The sequence below is a fragment of the Dermacentor albipictus genome, chromosome 2, assembly GCF_038994185.2.
Source record: "Dermacentor albipictus isolate Rhodes 1998 colony chromosome 2, USDA_Dalb.pri_finalv2, whole genome shotgun sequence".
Classification (NCBI taxonomy): domain Eukaryota; kingdom Metazoa; phylum Arthropoda; class Arachnida; order Ixodida; family Ixodidae; genus Dermacentor; species Dermacentor albipictus.
The window spans coordinates 188056935-188084483 of record NC_091822.1 but is presented as its reverse complement, the minus strand read 5'-3'; the positions used below and the strand labels follow the sequence as shown (position 1 = coordinate 188084483).

The window sequence follows — 27549 nt, the reverse complement described above, 5'->3', positions numbered from 1 at the left end:
TTCATTCCTGAACCAGACTGGGCAACTGCAGAAACCGAGGCTGCCAAGCACTGCAGGAGCGAAACGATGCGCAAGAACTGCGCTCATGCGTCAAGGTGCGCCACTACCTAAGGCGAAGAAGCAGACGAAGAGCTTCGTGGGTGAGTGCCACTATTCCTCTCCTTCCGATCATCGACATCTGACATACCCTTGAAGCACCAAATTCCGAAGGACGTGGCAGGTCGAGATCCTATTCGTGAGCTTACGCTGCCATGCTGCAGGGAGCGGTCAATTTTTATTGGTGCAGATGTGGTCTGACCAACTCCCCTTTCTGTTTGTTCTGCAATGAGCCCAAAGCAATCTACCTTTCTGCTGTGTTGTTGCCGTTGACATCGTTGTTTCTGTTGTGCCGCCGATTCTTCTGTGTAAAGCGAAAGGCTAGAGAAAGTCGGTGTGGTGCTTTCATGGATTTATATTTTGTACTTAATATTGCCGCCTCCATTAACTGTTGGGCACCGTCACGGTAACTTCCAGACATATTCAGAAAATGTTTCTCTTTAATCTCGCTGTTCGCTTAATCCTATCACTTCTCTTTCTTCTAATTTTTCCTCTATCACTGTTTGTCATTTTTCATATTTTCGTTAAAGACCAATAATTTTTGTTCTGTTGAGCATTTGACTGTTCTCAATTTTCATGTTGTTGCTGTTTTTCCGCTTATTTGAAAGTTTTGTAAATCTGTTTTAAATTTAAGGCCCTCAAATATTTTGCAGTGGGCTACAGTGGGCATCCGCCACAGTTACGGATGACACCACGATTATTCGAAGACAAAGGAAGGTTCTTCTATACAGCCGTACTACAAGTTTACAGAAGTGCCGACACCAGCTATTACCTTGTAGCAGAAATTTCTGCATGCGCTAATGAAAGTGTGTTTTCTTAAATTGGGGGTGTATATATATCCTCATACCTTCATAAAGATAGCATTGAACGGTCTCCTTGTGGCTATCTTGTAGTGACGCTAAAACGATAAATCATTTCAGAAAACCCTTACGGAAAAATTAATTTTGAAGGCTCTGTTTCGCCGTCTTAGATTCAATGTTTGCATTTCTACATTCTCTCCTTTAGAAGGAAGGAAGAATATTTCCCTCCTTTCTTGGATGTTGTCATAGTAAGGTTTGGTCAGCCATTGATTTGATTCTTGCTGGCTATCTTCACAGGACATTTTAATTCTTGTTTGGTTTTCCCAATGTTTCTTTTTTTCATTTTTTCTAGACATGTGACTGTCCATTGAAATTTCATCTGATTGTCGGCCGATCCCTCGTAGGGGCGTTACGCTGCATTTAGGGGAAAACCAACCGTGGGTTTGTGCCTTCTGAGAAGATAAATCAACGTCAACTAACCATTCTTGTCATCTCTTCCTGGGAGGTCAGGCTGCTTTACCACGCAAGGACGTCAGCTACCAACGATGCCCAACGAGGAACCACTGCCACCTGGACCGCAACAACTGTCGTCGCCTCCACGGCAAATGCAGCAGCCTCCGTATCAGCCGGCGGACTCGGAAGGTTCGGCCAGTCCTGGCACAACGTGAGTTAAGCCTGATCCCTTGCTTCCGCCCTCTTCTCATTGTAGCGCAATACCGACGAAACAAGGGTCACTGGCGGAACTAACCATTGATGTGAACACCTCCGCGACATTTGCTTGACAATGACGTAACAAATGAAATATGTCTCATTTTTATTTTATAGCGAAGCTTTTATTGGGCTGCCCAGCTATCATACCCGTTGGAAACGTTCCATGACGAAAAGCGCGACGAAGTTTGACAGTAAACGTAGTGGCCGGTCGTGACATGCACAGTCAAGGCAAGTTCTTACCTCATCGGAATATGCAACGGAGTGCCATATAACTGCCTGCAGCGACATGCCAACAAACTTCGACGCGCTCTTTGTCCTGGGGCGCTTCTGTCGTACGTGGGAGCTGTGGGCGCTCGGTTTTTTGAATTGTCTGTATTGAGCGTTGAAATTCGAAGGTGAATATCTTGAATTAGGTGCGATTTCTCACTACATTAAAAGAATTAGAGTACTTTAAAATGTAACTGCCTCCACGTTTGCCATATAAACAAAAGCCCTGAAAGTGCTAATATAAAGGTTAATATTCAGTATATGTTAATTACTTTTCTGAAGCTTCCGTTATTAGTGGCAAAGTATCAGGAATTTCTCGGCGTAAAGTGCACCTTCGCTAAGCTAATAGTCTTTTTGTAAAGAAATGTGTATTGTTAAAAAAAAAAACCTTTATATATACGGCTCCCATCGAGTGCCCACATGGTTGACTGCCTCTTGCGTATTCCTTGTTATGGATATGTATACAAGGAGCCTTGCACCCGTAACCTCCCGTACGGCAACCATTCTTTCACCAGTACGATGAACGAGGTCAAACTCGACTCGAAGACCATGTGCTCCACTGCTGCTCTCTGCCTCTGCTGTTGCGTCTTCGCCTCACTGGCGATAAGCTTGGTGGCCTCCTTTGTGATCAAGATCTTCTCCACCGTGACTGCGCCTGCAGACGAGTACGTCAAATGGGCCGTCGTCGTTGACGCCAAGGAATGCGCCCAAGTAGCCAAGTAAGCCGGTTCTTCGTGAACTAGCGTTGGCCTTCTCGCCCTATGGTGGGTGCCTGTGTGTTGTGTGTGCATGCGTTATGTATGTGTGTCTTAGTGCTACGTGGCGTGTGTGTTGCGTGCGGGGCGTATGTTGTGTGTGTCTGTGCGTGCGCGCGCGCGCGTTTGTGTGTGTGTGTGTGTGTGTGTGTGTGTGTGTGTGTGTGTGTGTGTGTGTGTGTGTGTGTGTGTGTGTGTGTGTGTGTGTGTGTGTGTGTGCGTGCTTGCGTGTGTGCGCGCGCGCAGTCGACCAATACAACTGTCATGTAGGTTCCCAAATTTTTTCTCATAAACTGTGATATGAAAAGTCATGCTAGCGATGCAAGCTCAGTACAGAATCCTTTTCGTTGTTGCTTTCTGTCTCGCTACAGGGAGATTGTAGACGATGGCGGCGCCATAGGAGACATCGCCGTGGCCGTCCTGCTGTGCATGGGCGTCACAGCTCCGCACCTCGCGGGAATCGGCGGCGGCTTCATCGCACTCTTCTATAACAAGTGAGGGTTAAGCTTGAAGAGTGAACTGAGTAGTAGCTGTGGTAGAGTACGCAAAGCATCAGCATAGGTTTTTCAAAAATTGAAAAGAATCGCTGGAGGTTGATTGTACATTAGCGTGGTCACATGCCCGCTATCAATGATCATTCAAAGAAAAGTCCATTGAAATGTGCCTGCCTCATTGGCTCTTTTCTGTGCACTCGCGTATGGTAGCCAACGGGACTCACATATTTCAATGGTCACTGAAAGCGAGCGTTTGACTGCGATGTGGAAAAACATGATTCAGCCTCAGATGCTGAATTTATGAACAAAGAGTAAACAGTAAATGGTCACGTGGCGTTATCAAATCGCCCTATATATTGCTCAGCCACAAGATGTCTCACTGATTTTAACATTACTTAGAATATCAGTGTTATGGAGACACAGCGTCATGGGCTTTCCACGGTCGCTCAGCTTTCATGACACACTGGTGCTGCGAATGGAGGTTCCGGGCTCGATTCACAGTGGCGCCAAACGAATACAGATCGGGACAGTACGGGAAATGCCTGTGTACTGAGCTTGAGTTATATTGGCATATCCTCGGCATACGTAATTTTTATCCACAAGTTCACTGGTGTAACATGTGAGAGAAGATAGCTCAATAAAGGCACGATCACATGGGAGGGTACGTACACCAAGCGCTACACCAAGCGCTACACTAATTGCTTCATTAAATTTCCTCCTAGGTGACTGTGCATATATTGCGCTACCATCTGCTACGCGTAGGTCCAGCACACTATGCCACGAGAAAGCTTTACTGAGAGAGAGAAGAAACTGTATTAATGAATGGCCGGCAGTTTCGTTGATGTGGCCTCAGGTGGCGGCTTCAAGTCCTTGGACTCGGGTGGCATCTTTGGCTTGCCGGAGAAGTATATTTTTTCACTGTTAAGTTTCACAGAGCGAAGGCGCAGCTATGGATAACAAATGGTACGAGAAAAAAAAAGTCACAGGCCTGCGCGGCACTCATAGCGTAAGCTGGAGGAGCGGCCACATAGTAGCTCCATTTTCAGAACCGCGCACCGCAGGGTCTACGCGACGAAGTCTCTTCGTGTTGTTTTCACAAGAACGATCTAAACTGTACGTCCGGTGTCACGCCGAGCTGCGGCTTGTGCTGCTCTCTGCTGAGCACGATGTCGCCTGGTTGCAGCCGCACGCGTTGCTCCATGATTCGCTTCTTCAGCAGCGGTTCGTACCTTACAAGGAGGCGCAATAACGTGTACCGAAGAGTAAACAAAGGTATCCAGACTACGTGGCGCGCATGTCACGGTAGTTGGTGTTGTCGATGATGATGATGATCTCTTGGCATCACCTTCAAAACGGGATGGTGACAAATAGTCACATAACCTGCTTGAGTTTACCAGGTCCAGCTACATGCAGCATACAACTGCTATATGCAACTGCTACGTGTCGAGACACCTGACGAAATATAACGGAATTGCAATGCAAAGTTTGTACTTAACGATGCTACGCGGCGCGCATGTCAAATGGTACGTTACGATGGTAATAATGATGATTTAATGGCATTCCCTTTGAAACGGAATGGTGAAAAACAGTCACCTAGCCTGCATGCTTGAATTAATTAGGTATTCCACACATGCTTTTCCTTACATAGAGATTTATACATCTCCATTGTCTTTTTTTTTCTTTCTGGACATCACGAAACACTATAGGTTACAGAGGGGCATTTTATCGCGACCTCACCGAAAATTGACAAAAAAGCAGTCTGTCGCATGGCGGCAGTTACAAACTAGGACGCATCCGAATCCTGCGCTCTTGCACATCGTATATCCGGATATATATCAAGCGGACAAATGCAACACACGTGAATCCAGAACCACTCTGGAGCATATATTATGGGAATGCCGAGGGATACATAACAATAACGAGAACGCGGCCTCTAGCAACAGCCTTCGCACGCGCTGGGAAGCCGCGCTGGGTAGCCCCGCCCTCAAGGATCAACTATGGGCCGTCCAGCGGGCAGAGGATGCCGCTAGGACCCACGAACTCCTGGCCGTCACATAGGCGGGGCCTTTGGTCCTCCCCAACAACTCGCACGAAACGCAATAAAGTTATTTCCTCCTCCTCTCAAACCTTCTTTAGCTGCCCTATACCGCTACCTGTGCATCTGCCATGTGGCGTTCTACCCGGTGTAATAATATGCTACAGCAGTGCAAAACGTGCACGTATCAATGCTACGCGGCGCGCACGTCACATCGCGTGTCTCATCACGCGCTCGACGCGTTTTTAGGACATTTTCCCGCTGCATGCTAGCAAGCGCCAGCGTGGCTCAATGGTGGAGTAGCTCTTTCCCGCGCAGCGGGCCCGGGTTTGATCTCGGCGGGAATTGGGTATTTTTTTTTTTCGCATTCCCAGCGATAGCTGCTACGGACACCGGTGGTGGCGGAGGCGGACACCGTCGTCACCCGAAACAGCCGTTGGAATGAGCCCATACAGCTTACGCTGTAAAAAAACAACCACTGATCAATTCCCTACGAGTACACCAAGCTTGAAAGCTAGGCTGATTAGTAGGCCATTTGAAAGATCGGTTAGGGTAACATGCACGAACAATTCTCCGCTGAAAAAAGAAATCGGAGCCTCAGCGATTGTAGATCCGTGATAGCCTAAAGCTTTTATGTTGTGATGGAGTGCAACGAAATAATACTCGGCAAATAATAAGCACGTAGGCAACACTGATTTTGAAGTAACCTCTTTCATCACGCCAGCCTTAATTGCCAATGGAAATTTTGGGTCAGGTAGTGTGACGTCATGGATTGGAACAAACAGGCCTTGTGCTATCTAGGTGGTGTTGGCTAATCGTCCACCCCTCCTTCTCTCTTCTTTCTTTTTCGCGCGTGCGCGTGGGGTTGCGCCGGTGGAGTTCTCGGCGTAGAGGCGACCGACAGACGGACGGATGGACGAATCGGCTAGCCATACACAGCGTCGCTGTAAAAAATAATTGATAGGAAAGCCCCTTAAATTTGTACTGGTCTTCTACAGTTTCCGGCAGGACGCAGACCTGAATAGTGTGCGAAAGTCATTGCCTTATTAAGCGACATGCGTATCCTCTACGTAGGACAGTGGCTATTGATCCAGAAAATATGGCAGCCTACTTAATTGCAGCTGCGTTTGCATTTTCAAATTTGCTCCAGTTCCACAGTCAAGTACTATCTGCCAATAGGATGTCTCTTAAAACACTCTACACCACCGTCCCCTTCCCCTTTATTTTTCTCACTCATTTTATAAAATTGGCCATTTTTCGAGGTTATAGTCGAGGTTGATTGGCCTTTCAATTACGGCCCGATCATAAGCTACACAGAGCGCTGCTCGTTCTGAGATATGTGCGAGCAAGACCCCATAGTTTACTATCCTGATAAGCAGAAAAACAGCGTTTTCGCATTTTGATACGTTTTTTTTTAAATGCAGTACTGCTCAGCAAGTCTACACTTTGAACTCTATCGGAAGATCGCCTTCTGCAGCAAAACCGGACATGTTCTCTTCTAATGCAACCCTCTACAAATATGGTGAGTGAATAATAACGTCATTAAAAAGAGTAATTCATTATCTGTTTCAACTGGGACGATGTACTCACGTTCCGCTGGCGATACATGGACTGACATGTTGGTGAGGCACCAAAAAAACTTACAGTATTCTTTTCGCCACGGAAATCACTGTGCGATCGATTCCGCCTGCCCGTTGGCCGTGATTGTACACAAACACACTCGTAAAATGACTATGGATATGACATGAATGATGGAGCGAGTGAATGAGTTAGCAAGACTGATGAGTTGATCATTTCGCTCCTCTTCGCAGTAAGTCGTAGACCAGTAATTTAACATTCAATTGTCATCATCAGCCTATGTTGTGTTCACTGCAACACGAAGGCCTCTCCCAGCGATCTCCAATCATCGTGCTTGCGTCAGTTCATTGCATTTGGTGGCATCTATATTATTTCGTCATGCCACGTAGTCATCTGCAACTGCATGCTCGGCAGTGTGTCCCTTGTAGGGGTTGGAGGACGGACTCCGGGATGAAAACCCAAAACTTGGGAGAATTTATTCTACATCATGTACAGGGAGGTGAGCGACAAGTAACATTCGTACAGTCATTACGGGCCGGCAGCAACTCGGACGCTGCGGCCCGCGGCAAGAAGTTCGAGAGAGGTGAATCAGGGAATCAGGGAATCTCCCAGAATGCTCAGGTCTCTCTGGAAGGCTTCTTATAAACCCTTCGAGCACTGTAAGTCACGTCATGTTTGACCAATGGGAGAGTCCGCTCCGATGACGCCACTTTCAGCCAATGGTAGGCGCCCGTGTCGCGGTGTCACACCTGGCGGCTCTCTGCGGTCTTGCCTCGCAGACTGGCAATGCACTTCTAACCAGGAGAAGGGGAGGGCTGCTCATGCTCAATTGTCCGAGGCCCACCTGCTAATCCCGGCGGCGCACGAACTTGTTGGCACGTGAACTTGTTCCCTTAAACTTGTTTGCTCGGCCGCTCCTCTGGAATGTGCTTTCCTGCTTCGGCATTCCTCAATTAGCTGTGCTGCGACTCGAAGTGGTTTGGGGAACTCGAAGTAATCGCAGGAAACAGCTCCATATCTAACAGCTCGTCCTCGCCGCGGTTGTTCTGAATGGCCGGTGAACTCAATTCGCTGGCCATGAGGAACGCTGAAAGAAGCTGCAGGGTACTGGGGTCGAGCCTCGTTTGACGAACTTCGGGATCCTTGGCCCTGGAGAACAGACGTCAAACAAACCAAACAACACAGCGCTGCACCACGTGTAAGCGCAGGCTCTTCACCCCTGACTCGCCAGGCTATTACTGAGTCAAAATCAACCCTGATCTTTTAGTTCCCCAATTTTGACAAAACAGTTGTAACCACCCCTCCAAACAGCCATCCATTTCTCCTCGAATGCCGACAAGACCAGAGTAATATTGTTGTTGCAAAACAAAAGGGTCGTTGACGACGCAAACAACAAATGAAAAGAGCCGAACATAACTTAAGTGGCCTAACCACACGAACAGCATGTTTCCAATCTATCGCAGTGGCGTACTTATCGCACGTATTAGTGCCACTGAACAATCTGGTCAACCTCACAAGTACGTAATCGCAAGCGCACTAGCCTTGTGGTCACTAAACAAAACGCGTACTTGCGTTGTAGGCAAACTTTTCATTTACGCTTACTCACGTTTCTTCCCTGAAAGTCCTACAGGACACGTGACATAAACGAACAATTAAACTTGCGGGACTTACACACTCCGCAGAATTCTTACAATGATGCGTCTTCTACTAACTCTTTCCACGCGTACTTATAATAGAAGTCAGAATACGGCTGTTCTCAACACACACTAGCAACCCAGTCATAAAGTCTGCTTCCTTCCGTCCACACAGGACACGCGCTAATGGAACTAAGAACGCTTCTCCGTGCAAATCATGCACTCACTGAAAATCTACGCGCTTAACCTTAGAAAATTCAAAAACACTTAAAAAGAAAGAAGGTTAAATAACACACACGCGCGTTACGATAGGCCTCTCGACGATAACCTTGACCTTCAGGTTACTCACACACACAAAAAAAAGCCCGTCTACTTATTAATGAGCATCTCGCGAGACTACATGTTTACCTAAAACGCATCTTTCAAATGTCGGAGCTTTCTCAAACCAAAACATAAACAAAGCTCAAACCTTACACCTTGAAAGAAATCCTAGTCTCAAATCGCGAGAACTTTCCGATGCTCAAAAATAAAACAAAACAACACGTTTTATTTCTACGGAAGCTCTCTTGGCCTCCCTTTCCAAACGCTTATGTCTGACTCGTACCTTGAGTCGAACCCGCGGTGGTCGAAGTTTCAAAGCTACTCTGGCTGCCGAGGAACAACAAAAGGGCTGACTAACTATCAGCTCCCCCAAGACGTTACGGTCTCCTGCCAATTTGCGTCCTCGCGCCCCGCTTTCAACACAAACTCGATTGACCGCGTCGCTACTCCCCACCTGGTCTCGTCTTGCCACCTTGCGCTTCTTCGAACTGCACGCTGAGCTATGAAAAGAACTACGGAACGACGAGGAGTTTAACAGCCTCGTGCCCTTTTTCCGCGTCCGTGCAGAACATGCTTCGCGGTCCGCCTTGGACCGGTGGTTTGAACATTTTGGGTGCGTCAACATCGTCAATGACGACCGCACCTTTCTTCTCCTCGCGCCCTGCCCATTTGGGTTTCTCGCCATCTTTGGCGGCGCTACATAAGTTACCGACTTTCGGTCTTTACCGCGCTTCTTTTTACGGCGCTTTCTCTTCGCACTCACTTTCATGTCGCCTTCTCGTGCCTCGTGCTGGCCGGTACACATCTCGTCGGCCCGGATCGGTCTCTTACCCGCACAGTCTAATTGATTTTCATTTAAATCAACATTATCTCTGCCTCGACTGGCGGACAGCTCAACCGACTCTGGAACAATGCAGCAGGCTTTACTCGAGTAAGACAACTCGCACTCTTGCGAACTGCCCTCTACTACATTGCCCAGCTCACGCTGTGCATCGGCACACAGCCCGTCGGTATCGATCGCTGTCTCACGCGCACAGTGCGAATGATTAACAACTGAATCATCCCTATCTAGGCCATCTAGACTGTCGGAGAGCCGCACCGATCCCTGAACAATGCAGTTGTTCTCTCGTGGACTACGGAGCTCGCCATCCCGAGAACTACTCTCAACTGCATCGTCCAGCTCGCACTTCACTTCTGCACGCAGATCTGACCTGACATGGGTGCTCGCGTCTGTCGCGTCAACCGTACCCTTTTCTTCGCTAGCAACCTCGCTAACATTACCAGCGACGCACACACGCGGTGACTGTGCCAATTTGTTCGCAGCTGGCCTAGCTGTCTCTACAGTCATCTGTTGGCACAGCACCTCGTCGCTCTCCTTGCGGCCTTTAACGGCCTCTGTTGCCACTAAGGCATCGTTAGCAGCTAGCCTTTTCCCTTCACTTATGAATCTGCAGCTAATCTCACAGGCACTACTCTTTTCGTCGGCTTCTGGCGAAAATCTACTAGATGCTTCCTCATTCTTTCGCTCTGTACTACCTGCAGAATTCTCAGACAGCCGTTGTCTCTGTGCCAATAACTGATCACAATACTGTATCTCTTTGATCAGTGCTGCCTTCTCTCTCTCATAATTTTCCTCTCGCTCACGTTCGCGTTCATTCTCACCTCCGTGACGCTCACACCTAAGAGTAAGTTCTTGAAGCTCATGCTTCCGTTCATTCTCGCGTTCTTCACGCTGACGCTCACTCCTAAGTTCACGACGCTCTCGCAAACGTACACGACGCTGACGCTCCCGTGGCTCCTGTATCACTTCCCAAGCAAGCTTAATGCTTTTGTCATCATTGCCACTATCATTAATCGCCTTTATGATAGCTGGCGTTTCCATCCGTTCGTCCGCCTCAACTCCCAAATCGTCGCACACCAACAACAAATCTAACCTCGTCAACCTTCTAAGATCCATGGCAGCTGCCCCGACAGGTGGTTAAAACTGTTTTCCTTAATTAATTTGTGCAAATACACAGTGCAACAAACTCCCGATTCCCAGAACTATCAAAATGATCACACAACATTTGAGTCTGGCGAATCATAAGGAAAAAAACCACGCGCTCACTTACGGTTGCAGCACCCTGCCATCCGGTCCATTCGTCCGCTGTTCCCGGTTCCTCCGGACTCCCTGGGTCGAAGGCTCGCTCCTTCTTCGCTACTCCCAGTTTCTTTGGACCTCTTTCGACGAAGGCTCTCTCTTCTTCGCTCTTCCCGGTTCCTTAGGATCTCTCTCGACGAAGGTTTATCCTTAGCGCTGCCACCAGCTGATGCATTCGGAGGCGATCCTACCGCTGCCAACCAGATGTAGGGGTTGAAGGACGGACTTCGGGATGAAAACCAAAACTTGGGAGGATTTATTCTACATTATATACAGAGAGGTGAGCGTCAATTAACAGTCGTACAGTCATTACGGGCCGGCAGCAACTCGGACGCTGCGGCCCGCGGCAAGAAGTTCGAGAGAGGTGAATCAGGGAATCAGGGAATCTCCCAGAATGCTCAGGTCTCTCTGGAAGGCTTCTTATAAACCCTTCGAGCACTGTAAGTCACGTCATGTTTGACCAATGGGAGAGTCCGCTCCGATGACGCCACTTTCAGCCAATGGTAGGCGCCCGTGTCGCGGTGTCACACCTGACGGCTCTCTGCGGTCTTGCCTCGCAGACTGGCAATGCACTTCTAACCAGGAGAAGGGGAGGGCTGCTCATGCTCAATTGTCCGAGGCCCACCTGCTAATCCCGGCGGCGCACGAACTTGTTGGCACGTGAACTTGTTGCCTAAACTTGTTTGCTCGGCCGCTCCTCTGGAATGTGCTTTCCTGCTTCGGCATTCCTCAATTAGCTGTGCTGCGACTCGAAGTGGTTTGGGGAACTCGAAGTAATCGCAGGAAACAGCTCCATATCTAACACCCTCCCTTTGGCACACGCTCTACAACTCTAATGGACCACAGTTTACCGGCTCTGCCTGTTACGTATTTCGCATAACTCCTTTTTTTTCTGTGGAAGCAGCTAGGTTTATGTTTACTGACACTATAAAATTTATCCAAGCGACATGCGTTTTTGAGAAACTCTGCATACGACTGATAAAGAGTTCTCATTGAGAGAAAATGGGGGCGGTAGTCAGCTCTCCCAATAGATAACTAACATCAGCGTACCCAATTAAAATGACGGGGCAGTCAAATAAAGTCGCAGTAACTTTGTTGCATGCCATTGGAATACGCGTCTGTTACCGGCTCCATACGAAATATGCGACAGACGGAAAGAGCATGATGAAATAAAAGAAGAAAACAGACCAGGCATTATTCTGTCTCGCTTGACGCGCTATTTTATGTTTGTTTGTTTTTTCGTTTCGTCCTATGGGCTGCAAGTAATTAAATGGCGAGTAGTAACCTGAAAATTATTTCGAAGCTTTATCTGTCACGGACGCCTCACGCTTCGCATGCACCATCTCTGGGACCAAATTTCTTTCATTCCAACTTTCTTTTTGTACACTTAAAACAAGAATAAACAGACGTCAATCACGCCTGAAAAAGCTCTACAAGCATACTTTACTTGGAGCTAGCAAGATTTCCTGCAAGTCGTTGATGTAGTTAACGGTCGGTTATCAGCTATAATAGACAGGTTGCACGCTGGAAACATCCAGTACAAGTACAGACAGTCGAAGGCGCTCGCCAGCTTTGACATCAGCCATGTTTTAGACTCCATATGATTTAGACGTTGAGAAAACAGCTGCATGGAGGAATGACGTCGTTCACGCTCTACACACATTATACTCATCACCGGTGCTTTTCTTGAGCAATCCTTGGCAACTCTGATGGTGATGATGATTTACTGACGGGGTGGTGACAAGTCGTCACCTAGCCTGCTTCCGTTACTAAGGTATGCTATCATGCTTTTCATTCTAGCATTTTTGTAAACATATCTTTATTATTTTTTCTCTTCCTCGAAACTTCTCTATTCACCTCGTACCAGTACCTATGGCTGTAACGGATCCTGTACTGCCACTCCATTTCCTGCTTTTTTTCCAGCAATCGTACTCTAAACGTCTTTTTCTTATCTCGACTGCTGACCGGTTGATACTTCCGTTCACTTTAAATCCAAGCACTTCTGGAAGGTGTACGTTACCTACGGGCCTCACTGGGTGAATCCGTTCGCATTTTATTAGCATGTGCTGAGTGGTCTCCGGATGTTTGCTGCAGCATACATGCCTCATCTAGTTGCGGATATTTGCTCCGGTATGCTTTTGTCCTTAGGCAACAAGCTCGAGCATCAAATAGCAAGGTTATCCTGTTATCGTACAGCTGTTCCCTTCTAATTTCTTTCTTCTCATTCTTCAATGGAAGCAAAAATTACCGTGGATATTTATCCATGGTCCTATTTGTTTCCATTATTTGCATCCAATTCACTGACTCTGTCGTACGCTCTGAGAGACACCTGGTGATGCCCGCGGAACTCCAGAAATGCTGATTACAGGTAAACACTACCATCAGTGTTCGCATAATTGAGTGCTCAAGCTGTGTTGATGTGATTACCTTCTGCTCCCCTTCAAAATTCATAAACGGTTACTATGACAAAATGATATCAGACGTGTATTAGCTCAAATATTTTGTACTCATACCGGTTTTAAAATATTGCGCATATCTCTCTCGACAGAATCCTTGGAGAAGTGTATTCAAAGGGAATGAATACATGTACACTTCAGCATTCAGGAGGCGGGCAAAAGGCAAAAGCGCCTGCCTGGGCCCGTCCCACTAGAACGAGTTATATAGCATTTGACGCTCAGCATGTCATGGCACTTCACAACAGAGTAAACATAATCTTATGAGATCTTCGCATCGAACATTTTACAACTATGTAGATTCAGCATCACCACGCAGCGCCACTTATACCCAGTACCTTTACTATTTCCCGTTAAACAGTAGCCACTCTGCAGCACTCTTTTCGGTTTTTCAGTGAGCTCAGACTAACAAAGAATCACGCAAATGTGATTACTCTCGTGTTTACTTAATCGGCTGGCGATGATCGTCGCTGCCACAGGCGCCACGGCCTCAATCGTACCGGGTGCCATGGACGGCTACGAGAGGATCCACAAGGAATTGGGCGTTCTCGAGTGGTACCGGCTTTTCGACCCGTCGATCCGCCTGGCCAGGGAGGGCTTCGCCATTGGGCCCCACCTGGGACGCACACTGGAGAGACACAGCGCCAGCATCGAAGCCAACGCCGACCTTAAGTGGGTTCTCAGTCCGACCACTTGTTGTTCTACAGCAAAACACACGCACACTAAAAAAAAAAATCAGTTCGACCCCAAAGTGCGACGCGCTGACATCAACAAGTTGCGCGACATTCTGTACGCGCTGCAAGACATCGCATTGTGGCGCGCCTAACACATCCACGCACAAACACACACAAATAAACTCGAAGGAGAATGTGAACCATCTGTGAATTACAGGCTGCTCGGTGTTTGGCTTTGTCCGTATATGCTTGAATGTCTTTACATAGCTGCCAATTTGTTTGTTCCATTACTGTATAATTTGCAATTACCTTATCATGTGAATTGTTTTCGTGCTAGCTGTTTTATACATATTAGCATGTCATCACGACATGATGGCAATAATTGCCGAAGAGCTATTGCATTGACACTACAATATAAGCGAAAACGCAGCTGCTTTGTCCTTGTAACAGTTAATGCAGTAAATATCTTCACTTACTCAACACAACTCCCCTTATCGAAACTCTGGCTCCAGAGTCAACCCTTGTTGACAACTTCAGGTCCCGAGACTCTCCGCCTTCCTGTGTACCTCTGCTTTGTAAGGACTGCTGTTAGGGTGATTGCTTTGCCTTGTTCACCCTCTGTCATGGTAAGCCTAATGCAGTAAAGTCTGGGAACCTTATTGGTAGCTGCCTAGGAACTATATGCATAAGCGATATGAAGGTGCACAAAGCGATATAACGAGGTGTATCTTCAGCGAGTGGTTTCTATTCACACGGGCTTCTCAGAACGCGATTCTGGAACACGGCGACCAACACCGTGCTGAAGAAAGGGGACCAACTGGTGCAAGGCGCACTGGGGGACACGCTTAGCGACCTGGCGATCCACGGCGCCCAGTATCTGTACGAGGGAGAGCTGTCCAAAGACATAATCGAGAGCATCAAGGATGGCGGTAGGTAACGCAGCGGGGTGGTTTTGCATTTCGCTATAGCAGCGCCACAAGGCAGGTACCCCTGTCTCTCCGATGACAAACATTTCTATCTTTGCATTTCACCTGTAGATCTCACAATACCACCTAAAGGAAAACGTGACGCCGTCCCTCGCAAAAACGTGTTTAGACCCTCAGTAAAAAGTATACTATAGAATGTCGATACGCACATTTCTATGAAGTCTACGCAGAATCCATAGATACCGACAAGATTTATGACATTGCGCTCATATAGATCATTGCTTATACACTTTCGAAAAACAAACATTTGAATGCCTATGGACCAGAGATAGACAAAAAGTAGATGTGTGAAATACTGTTTAGGGCAGGCTGTTCGTATATTTTGTCCAGGCAAAATTATGAAAGAAAGAATATTTGAAAGCAGGGGCGCTATAACGTAAAACTATTCCAAACTTTTCTATTCCAATTCTGCTATCAGCCCTCCACGATTGGTCAAAAACTTTTTTTGACCGCGCCCACTTCACCTGTCTGTCACGCGACGTCACGAAAACCGCGATACCTCCCCATCTGATATGATGTGTACAGACTGATTATGCATGATATTACAGAAAAAAAGAAAAACAGTTATTTCTGATTCGACCCTTTTTAGCCATTAGCCCTCGGCTATTGGTAAAAAGTTTTCGGGCTGCACCCACTTCACCTGCCTGTCACGCGACGTCACAAAACTGCACAAACTCACTGCGTCAAAGTGACGTGTACGCGATAAAGATGCATTAATATGCCGAACAAAACTGAATTTTCTTCGGAGTAGCCGCAGGCAGCCCCATTCCGAAAGGAATAAAAGATGGCTGCCATCGATCGCTGAGACGCTGGCTACTCGGACCTGCCGGAGAGCATGGGTGCATTTGCGTATAATAAAACTTCTTGCGTGGCCATGTAACGTTTTTGAGCAATTTCGGCCCGTTTACGACCTCGTTCTGCCAACTCTTCTTTGCTGAGGGTCAGCTTTAGCGTCATTCTTAAGCTTCCGTTGCATGCCGCCGCGGTTTTCGACCAGCCATCGCAAGCTAAGTAAGGAAAAGCCGACCAATCGCAGACGCCGGCACCACCCTCTTCTTCTGGTTATCGATTTTCAGTGCACAGGCTCTGCCCCAGTGAATACCTCTCCACTTGAGCGTTCTCCTCGCCTCTTGTCAGCCAATTAGATACGACAAGCCGCTCAGTGTACGCAATGTTATTCGTTTTTCAAGCAAACAAAAGTGACCTCCTATGAACGAGGAGAGCGTTGGATTGGTCTGTTCAGACAACCCTGCGGGTGACCGCCCGGTGCTTGCGTCGGTGGTTTCGCAAATTTGACGTCAGGAGATTGGAATAGAAACATATTGGAATAGCTTTACGTTATAGCGCCCCAGAAGGCTCTATAACACTTGATTATTTGATATTTCCAGCGCTTTAATGATACGACAGGAAGAACGCTGGACAAGGACACGTTATGTAGATTGATTCTTATAAAGGGACCGTCTAGGCTAGTTTGATATCCCAAAGAGTGGTGTGTAGTGGCTATAACCACAGAAGAAATGCGCGCCATCTTTTAGCACCTAGTTAGGTTTGTTCTCGGAAGCTTGTAATTGTATATTTCCAGTGCTCTAAAGATATGACAGGACGAACACTGGACTAGGAAGCTCGGTAGGTGATGCGGAAAGCTAGGCTAGATGGGAACATGGTGTTTCAAATTTACCCTCCAGCCAGTTGGAAACATTATGTTTAGGGTAGCCCCATGTTCCGCCTTGAATGGCCCTGCCGTGGCCCATAAGGATTTAACTGTTCTCGTGCAAGCCTATTTTAATAATCGCAGCATAATGGGCGCCAGATTTTCGTATGCGCATTTGCAACGCAGGTGGAACGATGAGCGCGGATGACTTGTCCGGTTACTCGTCCAAGTGGATGGACACCGTCAGAGTGAACCTCACCAACGGCCGGGTGTTCCACTCGGCGCCCATCCCAGGCAGTGGAACCCTGCTGGCTGCAGCCGTGGCACAGATATCGCTCGAGTAAGGGAGCCTGTACAGGAGCACCCCTAAGAATAAAAGCAACAGCAGTGCAAACAGCCATAAGGAATAGCAGCATTCGCATAAATCGACGTAAAAACACAATATGCAGCGCACAGTTCGTATGTATGCATACCTTTTCCATCGCTTCACCTGACAACGTCCAACTTCCTCCTCATTCTTCCCCGGCATGCTCATACTCCAAGTGATATGGCATGTACCACCTGTAATCGGCGGAGTATTCGTAATGCGAAAAAGCTGCTCTTCCGAAACTAACAAGCGCATACTATAAGCCAACGCGCTGTCTTAATCCTACCGCCTGAAATGGTCACAGACATTAGTTTCGTATTGCACGATAGAACGAGAAAAAAAAAAGACGCTGCTGACAATCCAATTCCAGCTATATTCTCGTTCCCATATGTTAACAGTTGCAGTGCTGAAGGGAGCGCAGACTGGGTATCTAAACTGAAGTTAACTACTCCAAAAAATTCACTCCGCAGAAGTGATGGCCCCTATGGATTCGAGGCACAATATATTTCTTGCGTATACGGGGTGTTTAACGTAAATTGTGCCAAGGATGTTAAAAAAAGTGCTTAGCCGCAGCTGAATGAAACCAACGGCATATGATTTGCCATCATGTGGCGCTCCTTAGAGTATTTTTCTATTCCTCTTAATTAACTAAGATGAATTATGCAAAATTTTAATATTCACTTTAGGGCCAAGTGCGTTTCGTTGTGTTGTATAGGGGGTTCTGAAACGATCGATCCAATCTTTTGTGGCAACGTACTGCACTTGCTGCGTGGCGATTTTTTTTTTTTGCGCTCAAAGAAAGCCCACCCGCCTTGGTTGCTCAGTGGCTATGGTGTTGGGCTGCCGAGCACGAGGTCGCGGGATCGAATCCCGGCCACGGCGGCCGCATTTCCGATGGGGGCGAAATGCGAAAACACCCGTGTGCTTAGATTTAGGTCCACGTTAAAGAACCCCATGTGGTCAAAATTTCCGGAGTCCTCCACTACGGCGTGCCTCATAATCAGAAAGTGGTTTTGGCACGTAAAACCCCAAATATTATTAAAGAAAGCCTACGTAATATGAAATAAAACAATGTGACTGCGATCGATGCGCTATCGTTTTGCAGCGCTCTGCAGGGCCTATCGCTTATCAAGGACGACGGCGCTTCCTTTCCGTGTGCCACCGCCAAAGATGCTGGCGCATTGCGAAGCCGATGCATACATATAGAGCCGCGCCCGCTCACTTCGCCACTGTGTGTGTGTATATATATATATATATATATATATATATATATATATATATATATATATATATATATATATATATATATATATGCTCGCCACTGATTGCCTATGAATGCTCACTCATTCAAAGGCAAGAATTATGTCGGCACCTGGTGTTAAAGAAAATGCACACCGGAATTCCGCCTCTGGGTGACGCCTTGCTGTAAAAAAAATTACTTGGTTTTACGTGCCAAAACCACTTTCTGATTATGGGGCACGCCGTAGTGGAGGGCTCCAAAAATTTCAACCACATGGGGTTCTTTAACGTGCACCTAGCTAAATCTAAGTACACGGGTGTTTTCGCATTTCACCCCCATCGAAATGCGGCCGCCGTGGCCGGGATTCGATCCCGCGACCTCGTGCTCAGCGCTTTGCCCTTACTGTAAACGACTACCGGCAGTTGAGCCAGAGAAGCCGCTTATAGCTGGCTTCCTTATTACGCAAAATAACGAGCCAGTGCCAATCCCATGTGTTCCTTCACTGCGTCCTAATTTCATTGTATTTATTATGTATGTTAAGCAACGCAAAACGGTGATGTTGCACACCAGGCTACGAGCTTCGTCATAGATTGCTAAAGATATGTATTCATACGAGTTATTACATTTAAATTAAGGTGCTGTTTTATTCATTTCCGCTTAGAGTCATCGAAAACGCAAATAGGGGTGTCGGAGTTGCGGCTGTACCAAAAACTGGCGGTGCTCTATTTTTCTTTCTTCTTAAGCTACGCCATCTTCTTCGATCCAGAGTCTTCCAGCGTTTTGCAGATGTCCGGCGGGGACCTACACAGGTAACCATGCGCTCCCACCCTTTCTTCAGCTGCTTCATGTGAAATCTCCTCTAATGTCCCTGTATCGACAGCACGAGGGGTAGCTTCAAAATGCAGGCAGAAAATGATGATGTTGTAATGCCAGGTCAGTTCAACGCCAGCAGTAACTATGTTTCAATGCCGAGTCATCGTTTTAACTTAGCATCCACTCCATAGCATGACGACTCGCGCGCGTATTCCCGTGTCTCTAAAAGCACGTGTCGTTTCTCGTAGGCTCGTCGAGACGCTGAAGTTTGCGTACGCCAGAAGAGCAGATTTCGGGGACGAAGAAGAGTCACGAAATGTAAGCGCGCGCAAGCTCAGCTTCATTTGCCTCAATCCAGTCTAAGGTATTCACCATTTCCGCGCTTTCTGCTAAGCAACAAATACGTTTGCGATTGTTTCTGGGTATTATTCTGGATTTCAACAACACGGTGCAAGATGCCATTTTGAGGCCTATGGTGTTCGGTCGTCAGACCTTTCGTCAGACCATTAAACAGCGTAGGTTTTATAATTATATCTTGCACCGCATATTTTTTTTTCTTTCATTGAACAGCTTGCCGAACGTTAGCTGGGACACAACGTGTACGTAAACTCGAAGCGCGTTAAGTCGCTGCTCTCCCGGCTGCGATGGTGAATGCGTGGCTCGCGCGGTCTCAAACCCCTGCATACATGTTTGGAGCGTGGATGGAATGCTTTAGCGCTGCCCAGCCCGCCGTGGTCCAGCCTCAACTCTGACCATCTGGGCTTCCTTAAAAATGCGCGAGAGTTTCTGCATTCCGCTCTCATCTGAATGCGACGGCCGCGGCTGGCAATTGAATCCGCGATCTCGTGCATAGCAGCACAATGCCATAGCCACTTAGCTAGCGCGGTAAGTATTTTGACAACGACGAAAGAAAGCTGAACACTTAACGAATGCGCTCGTTTCGCTCAAATTTCACAGCGAAACTGCGTTTCTTTTTCAGCATTTGTTCATGAGATAAGCATTGCGGCGCAGTCAGTCGAGTCCTTATGGTACTCTTGCGAGTGTCAGGCAGATATAGCAGTCGGGCAACTTCTACCGCATTCAAGGGACTTTTGAATGATGCGCAAAAAAGGGCGAAAAAGTTCCCGCGGACTGATTCAAAATATGAACGAGAACAAAGGATTAGTAAGCGGGAAGTCTTTTAGCGTTTTGTGTCACCATATTTTCCCGGCATCGGAGAGCATGCAGCGACAGCCGCCGCCAGTAATTGAACCGACAACCGCGATCCCAGAGCTCGACGCATTATACCCTATTGCGCTGCAACCTAGGTTGTGAGCCAGAGCATGAGAGAAGCAGAGGTATGTCCTCATTTGTTGTCGGGAATAATTTCTTTTAACTTTTTACAAATATTTTGCAGAACGAAAACGTGATCTTGAAAGAAATAATTGACAAAATTAATAAGACGCTGGACAGCCATCGCCCACTGGAGGACGCCGAGGGCTACGGCCTGAAGCACGTTTTCGCCCAAGACTACGGCGGCGCCCACCTGTGCATTATCGCGCCCAACGGCGATGCCTTCTCGATCACCTCCAGCCTCAATAGCGAGTGCGTGCACCATTTCACGCGCTTCAGATTATCGGTTGCATCATAACGCACGTGGTAAACCACACAGGCAACGGTACAAGTGATACGAACAGGACAAATGCGCTGGTTATAAACTGAATTCTATTGCACAATGTAAGGTGCCGTTGATCCAAAAGACCAGTGCTTTACTAGCGAAAGCTTTCTACGGCGCAGGAAAGGAAGATACAGGGGCGAAGCTTTTGCGCGCATGCAATACTGCCGCCAAGTGATAGAGAAATAAGAGAACTTCAAGTGTGTTTTTGTCTAAATTTGTTGTTGTAAATAATACATGTTGATATGTTTTCTTCTTTAAAATTGCGTGGATTAGGATGTGGAACTTCTTTCAAGAGCGCAATTTTTTTCGGAGATATGCCTCCGTAGCTGTCCCATCGTTTCCACAGCAGAAAGTGATCCACGAGTTGGAAGATGCTCGGCTGGCCGGCTAGAAAACGCAGGAAAAGCCAAATTATTGGAATAGGATTTCATTTCATGGATTTCATTCATATGACCTGGCTGACAGTGCAGATGCCTTAACTATAATTAATCCCATGCAGGGAGTTCATTTGTGGTTAGTGCATTCAAATTTCCTTTTTTCTTTTTTTTTTCGAGCGTTGCCTGGGTGGTTATTGTCACGCTGACTGCACGTACCTTGAAACAGCGCAACTGCCTTGGACACTGCAATAGCAGGAGGGGTGTCGTGATCGTCTTCCTCTTTACAGCACCCTATTCGCTATTAAGTTCACCTCGTAACATCCCGTCTTCTGTCGGTCTCTGCCATTTTATTCATTTGGTCAGATGCTTGTCCTGCGCGTTTAGTCACCGTGACCCACTCTCGCAATTATAATGCCGGCTTTTCGGCATGACAGTTCGTTGAACTAATGGCGGCGGCGTGGTCAATCTTTGCAAACAGCTCACATACGGGCAGAGTTTGCAAGTCTTATGACAAACAAAATGTAGGCGTGGCTGTCATGGTGAAACCGTGCACAGGAATCAAGCCACGTCCTGTGAAACGAGCACATCGACGTCTTCATTTGAACCACTACCGGTGCCGCCACTATTTCGGCGAATGTGGAATGCAGAAAAGCCCACTTGCAAGATGGAGAGTGGTCTAACAGCACGAAACAGATTTTCAGTGTGTTTGCGGTGCGTCGTCGCCCGGCTGGCCTCGGCGTGTCGAGATTTCACATAGTGACGAAATACATCATCATCATCATCATCATCATCATCATCATCATCATCGTCGTCGTCGTCGTCGTCATCATCATCGTCATTTTTTTTTTAAACGTGCACTGCAGGAAGAAGCTTGGCATCTCCCAGCGATTTCCAACCATTCCGGTCTTGCGTCAGCAGGCACCATCCTGCTTGCAATTTTCCTAGGTTCATCCCCAACCTGTTATATTCTAAATGCGCACTTCGATGTATCGGTTATGTGGGGACAATTAAGAGGAAAACTAAGCAGGTATGGTAAATTACACTACTAGAATACCGTAAACGTTAGTTTACCTTTCTGCAAGCGGAATCTTGGTAAGCCAGAAAGGACTCATGAACGAAACACTGGATTGAAGCTCACGCTCGTTTCTCGGGTCGTCACGTGATTTGCAGAGTCTGCTCGGTACTAGTTGATAGTTATCAGTAAACGACGATAATAACTGCGTTCTGCAGAAAGTGGAGACTCTACCTAATGATCTTTGACTTTTCTGAATAACAACGGTCGGAATATGTAGCATGTTTGAAATTCTGAATGCTATGGTAACAAACCGGCACGGCGTTTCGGTCGCGATGCTCAGAGAAGGAAACTTCACTCTAAATGTTCTTTCCACCATATATATGCAAATTCGCGGTGCGTTTTAGCGTCTGTTTAACCGGTATAATCACATGCAACTTGTTTAAGCCGGAATTACGCCTATAGCGGCGTCATTGCGTAAATAGGTACACGAAGTTAGGACGCACCAGCCGGAGTCGGTCGAGGCGTCACGCCATAGGCGCGGCTGATTATGCCTTTCTTTTTCTTTTTTTTGCGTTGCCGTTTTATAATCATTTCTTTCATTCGCAGGTTCGGCAGCATGTTCACCACGTCATCGGGCCTACTGCTGAACAATTACATGGACGCGTTTGTCAAGGACGCCAGCGACGACGCTCCGACGGCCAATCTTCTCGGCCCGTCCAAGGCGCCCATGACATCGCTGGCGCCTGTCATTGTCACCAGAATGTCGTCACTATCCCCGCTGCATTCGCTATTTGGCGGCACGGGCGGCATAGCGGGACTGTCTGCCGTCGCCCAGGTGAGGCTGCGCAATCCTCCGTTATCTTTATCTTTATTTTTGACGGCGCACAAGTGGCAGCAAACAGTGACACCAGAGTAAACGATTAAACACCGGAGTGGTCTTTATTTCACGTACGCGTACAATTTGCCCACTTTAGTTGCAGTGTACGCATTCGTGTGCGTGGCCCGTTTTTGCCCGTTCCGTCCGATGGCGTGGCAAGGAAGAAAACTGCAAACGTTGAGCGGCAGGTAAATTTAACCGCCTGCATGCACATTGTGGCTCCGTTTAACTCCAGTGTGCCGAGTATTGCAGCACACGACCACTTGACTGAAGGCACTACCGTGTTTGACGGAACCTTTGACGAGCCGTGTTCCATCGGCAATGATGAAGGAATAGTTTGTTTCCCCTTTATCTTAACTCATACAACCAATAATTGCGCATGTGCTTCCATCTGTTATTTCAACTATATTTTTTAAATGCGAGGGTAAATGCCTCAGGGCATACAGGGGTCTTATTTCTTCGTGAAAAAAAATTGTGTTCTCTTTTGATTAATTACAATAAATCGAGTTTTAATTAGTCTGTAATTATGAGGGTTCACTAGAGAATGTATGCCTGGTAATTCTAGCATCTTGATTTTTTTTTTTGCCGGTAAAGTCTGCAGTGTCTTGGAATAAAATGAGTTAATTTGTGGCTGAATTGGTTATGGTGAGATTGATACGACAAATCTACCTCACCTGTAAATAATTAACCAGGACCAAATAAAGAAAAAAATAATCACGTAAGTAGCGCATGAACGCCTGATGTCATGCTCAAAACGAACCGAAGCACGCAAAAATACAGCTAGGAAGTCACCACAATAATAAAAAAATACAATAAATAAGATATGCGGAGAAAATTAGCAAACTCAAACGTCCAGAAGTTACAATCAATTCAACACTAAAAAGATACGTCAGTTCGCTGTACGCCTGCTTACTGTTGAAATGAACTTGTATAGCAGCGTCAAGGCTTTACATGATTTGAACACCCTTCCGCGGTATGGTTTCGAACAGCCGCAAGCACAAATAAATTTCCCTTCTCGATGCTTGCGATGACCGCAAGGGCTGTAGCCTCAATCAGGGATCGACATAATTTCAACATTACTTCGCAGAATCCTTTCTAAATGTCACTGGAGAACATTTCCGCATGCTGCTTTGATAATGAATTAAATTTCACTTGAATCGCTCAATTACTTTCTTCAAAAGAGTGTAAGATTCTCGTTTATTTTGTACATACCGTCAGCTTGTCAGTTTCGCTTCTTCGAGTGACAAATAAAAAAAAATGTCATGCAGCTGATTATTGCAGAACGCATCCCGTATTCCAGTAACAGCTGTGAGGTTTCAACATTCCCCATCCCTTGCGAGAACCGCAAATACATGGCAGAACAACAATGACGTCAGCACAGATTCCCGCGGGCCTTTATTGAAGCGTCGAGAGCCGCGATGCCCGCATTTATAAACAAACGTAGCTTGCGCTGCGCTCATGAATACCTACACTCTCTCCCGCAGCTCCTCACATGCGCCGCTAAGTGCGCTTATCACGACTGTGCCCTCAACGAGGCCAGGGTTCATCCAGAGCTGGCCTCTGGGCAGTTCACTGCGAACGTCGCCGGCAAGGACAATGATTTCAACGCGGTAAATTTTCATCTTCTACGGCGATTTAAGAATCGCAGAAGTATGCACACTTCTAACTGTCCGATCACTATTTATCGTTATACAGTCTTGAAGGCGTGCTAGCTACTCTTTAGCTGAACCTCTGTCGCGTTGTGCCCGCTTAAGGCTCATTCACACCAGCTTCTGAGATAGATAGCGGGACCGATGGTGACTGGCTACCAAGGAGCCACTCACGGTGACCAATGTTTATACCAGCAAGCGTGACGTAAGGCCTCGGAGATTTAACCTGCACGTTCAACAGCGCGCGCTGACCGATCTGAAAGACCACGCACAACGGGACCGTCGCCACACCGAAATGTCTCGCGATAAATGCGGCTCCCATGTGGCCACGCTGCCATCGCCCCATAAAATATAAGCGCCAGTGTACACAGACGACCTGCTCCAGCGCCGCTGATTGGCTCAGTAGGTTTGCGACTGTCGACAGTCGCTTTTCGATCAAAGCGACCATTTGCGCCCAAGTTGTTTGCTCGACCTCTGCGAGTTGCTAGTGTAAACGTTGCAGCCTTGAGGCTGTTACATGAAAAACGAACGGCATAAACTGATAGAATAACTGCAGCTAGGCTCTTCGTACGACTCCACGTAATTATAGCATAGGTTGTAGTTAAAGCTGAGATTAAGCTGGGATAAATTTGTTCGTGAGTAGCTATAGGCTATAAACTAGTTTGAATACGTCCGGAGTCTTTGCAGACGTCTATCGCAATATGTGCTGAAGTTTTCTTAAGACAAAATCTCAGCTCACCAATGCATAAGGATCCCAAAGGTATCGCTGACTGTGCTTTATGAGGAGTTTAAGAAAAGCTAGTACTCATATATATGTTCTCGTTTCAAAAATACCGATTAAAACGACCTTCTTTTATTCGAAAAACAAAGCATTTTTTTATTCCGCTAGGGATAGAAAAGCGAATGATTGAGGAACGGTATGCATTATAGAGGTTTTTCAGTTCGCCGATAGTTCAAAGATGGTTTGAAATGTAAAGAGGACGCATTTTGCTTTTGCAGACGTGTCGCTATACCATTAGGGCTGTCTTGTAAAATAAGGCTTAGTAAAGAAAAAGAAAACTCACAAATTCAAGGCTCTTTCAATCAATAAGAAGCATATATTCTCTTGGTTGTGCAATGCGCCATAATCGGTGCCCTTTTTTATTTGCTTTTATCTACGCAGAAGGGAAAGCTTGAATCCTTCGGCCACAAAGTGTCGGAGAAGTTCATTCCCACCACGGCCATGGGAATCATACCAACGCATCGAGGAACCTACTTGGCCATTAACGACACCAAGCACATTGACGGCGGGAACACTGGTGGTTCGAATGGCCACCTTTAGGGCTAACAAACAAAGTGAAAGAAACAAAAGACCTGGTTTTGAACGCAAGACACCCCCGCTTGCTTGTGGACAGGAACTGTGCTATCTTTGTCTGTTCTTTCCATTTATTGTTTGTACTTTACGCGCACTGAGCTGCATCCTCAATTCAAGATTATTATGGGACGCAGCACCACCCTCCATGCTGGCTAAGTCACTGGCGGCAAGCGATCTGTTTGTAAGAGATACTTCGCGCATAGACAACGCGTCAGCTTTGAGCGACACTTTCTTTATGACAGATTCGAAGGGGGCGTATGCATAGGGTGTCCCAGCTAACGTTATCCAAGCTGTTAAAAGGTTTAAAATACACTGTGCAAGATACGATTATAAGACCTAGGGTGTTTGGTCGTCAGGCATTTGACGACGCAGCACCGCATGTTTTATAACCATATTTTGCAGTGTTTTTAACCTTTTTTTTCTTTAAATAGCTTGGCTAACGTTAGCTGGGACACACGGCATTATGCGACGACTGGAAGACGCGCTGGCGGAAAGAGATACTTTCGCTGAACAGAGTGTCGCAGCTGCTTTCACCAGTGCATGCAGGTACTACGTGGGACATTTGAAGCACGGCAGGCTAAGGGCTAAAAAAATTCACCGACGATTACGATACTCTCTAATGCGAAATTTGAGCGCAGCTGTATACGTGTTTTCATTTCGCGATATATTGGCTGGTGCGGACAATATGTCTCGTGCGGCACGTTGCAAACAGAGCGAAGCGTGACGCGACTGCCTCGCTAATCGGGAGATCACGAGAGACGGCGCGTGGCTGACGCGTGGGCGCGATTCACAGCAGCCGCCGCAGCCTCCGCTCTAGCAGTGCGTTGTTTCCACACACACGATGCGCGCTACCCTGGCGCCATCTCGTAGCTATCGTCGCCGCAAAGCCCTCTTGGGTGGCACTGCGCTTCTAACGCTTTCACCGTACCCTCCTCCTCCACTTACCGCATCATGTTTCCGCTGCACCCTCCTCCTCCGCTTTTGTCGTCGCGCCGTTTTCGCTATTAGCCCCGAGAAAGAGGAATGGCGCCCTCTCGCGAGTGACGTCACGGCCAGGACGCCGCTCGCTCCGGCTCGCTCGGCTGCCGCGCGCGCTCGTTCCCTTCGTGTATGCTTGGGGTATAGGTGGCTCGAGCCGTACGTATTGAAGAATAAGTCGGCTTCTTTCAGGTGCAATACCTTAACCACAGTTTCTTCTTCAAAAGCGTGTGAGTCGAGAAACCTTGCGACTTGGATATCGCAAGCTAAGTAGCGTTAAAGGGGTCTACAAGTTTTTGCAATGCATATATGCGCCGTGTCTATCGGTAAATTTTGACTAAAAAAGGAATATCTGCAAATTCAACGCGCGAAGTTGTGTATGATGCTTCGCTAAACACTTAACATTCCTTTAGTATTTAGCTATGAGAGGTATTGCATTTTACGTGGAAGAAAAATTTGGTACTTGGCGTCAACATGTTATCCGATGTTAGAAAGACACTGGCCAGCGAAGCTGTCATCATGATTCCTATTACTCTGGTGTGTTGTTCTATTCAAATATGGCCATTCATTAATGCGTAAAAAAATAGTTAGGCGCGCATTTCTTATGAAAATGTTTGCTGCTACTTT

General features: G+C 47.1%; 1 protein-coding gene across 3 annotated transcripts; it reads left to right on the top strand.

Annotated features, from left to right (window-relative positions):
* The first annotated feature begins 7 nt into the window (after window positions 1-7).
* LOC135919240 (scoloptoxin SSD14-like) lies at window positions 8-26012 on the top strand. Of its 3 annotated transcripts, none has more exons than XM_065452961.1 (14): window positions 8-140; window positions 1407-1560; window positions 2390-2593; window positions 3001-3123; window positions 6583-6680; window positions 13764-13956; window positions 14724-14887; window positions 16782-16935; window positions 18946-19011; window positions 19264-19333; window positions 20412-20599; window positions 22671-22899; window positions 23039-23129; window positions 24426-24550. In XM_065452961.1, the coding sequence occupies exons 1-13, from the start codon at window positions 86-88 to the stop codon at window positions 23120-23122; spliced, it is 1782 nt and encodes a 593-aa protein (XP_065309033.1). In that variant the 5' UTR covers window positions 8-85; the 3' UTR covers window positions 23123-23129; window positions 24426-24550. The 3 variants fall into 3 exon arrangements, with proteins under 3 accessions (XP_065309033.1, XP_065309017.1, XP_065309025.1); XM_065452945.1 differs by lacking the exon at window positions 23039-23129 and adding an exon at window positions 25753-26012 and having other exon boundaries at window positions 9-140; window positions 24426-24551; XM_065452953.1 differs by lacking the exons at window positions 8-140; window positions 23039-23129 and adding exons at window positions 152-220; window positions 25753-26012 and having other exon boundaries at window positions 24426-24551.
* Window positions 26013-27549: the final 1537 nt, after the last annotated feature.

Excerpts from the sequence above, each read along its gene's own strand:
- LOC135919240 (XM_065452945.1), top strand. The coding sequence starts at position 86 with ATGCGTCAAGGTGCGCCACTACCTAAGGCGAAGAAGCAGACGAAGAGC. Across the intron at positions 6,681-13,763 it reads TGCAACCCTCTACAAATATG|GCGCCACGGCCTCAATCGTA; the intron begins GTGAGTGAATAA and ends TCGCTGCCACAG. Across the intron at positions 24,552-25,752 it reads AGGACAATGATTTCAACGCG|AAGGGAAAGCTTGAATCCTT; the intron begins GTAAATTTTCAT and ends TTATCTACGCAG.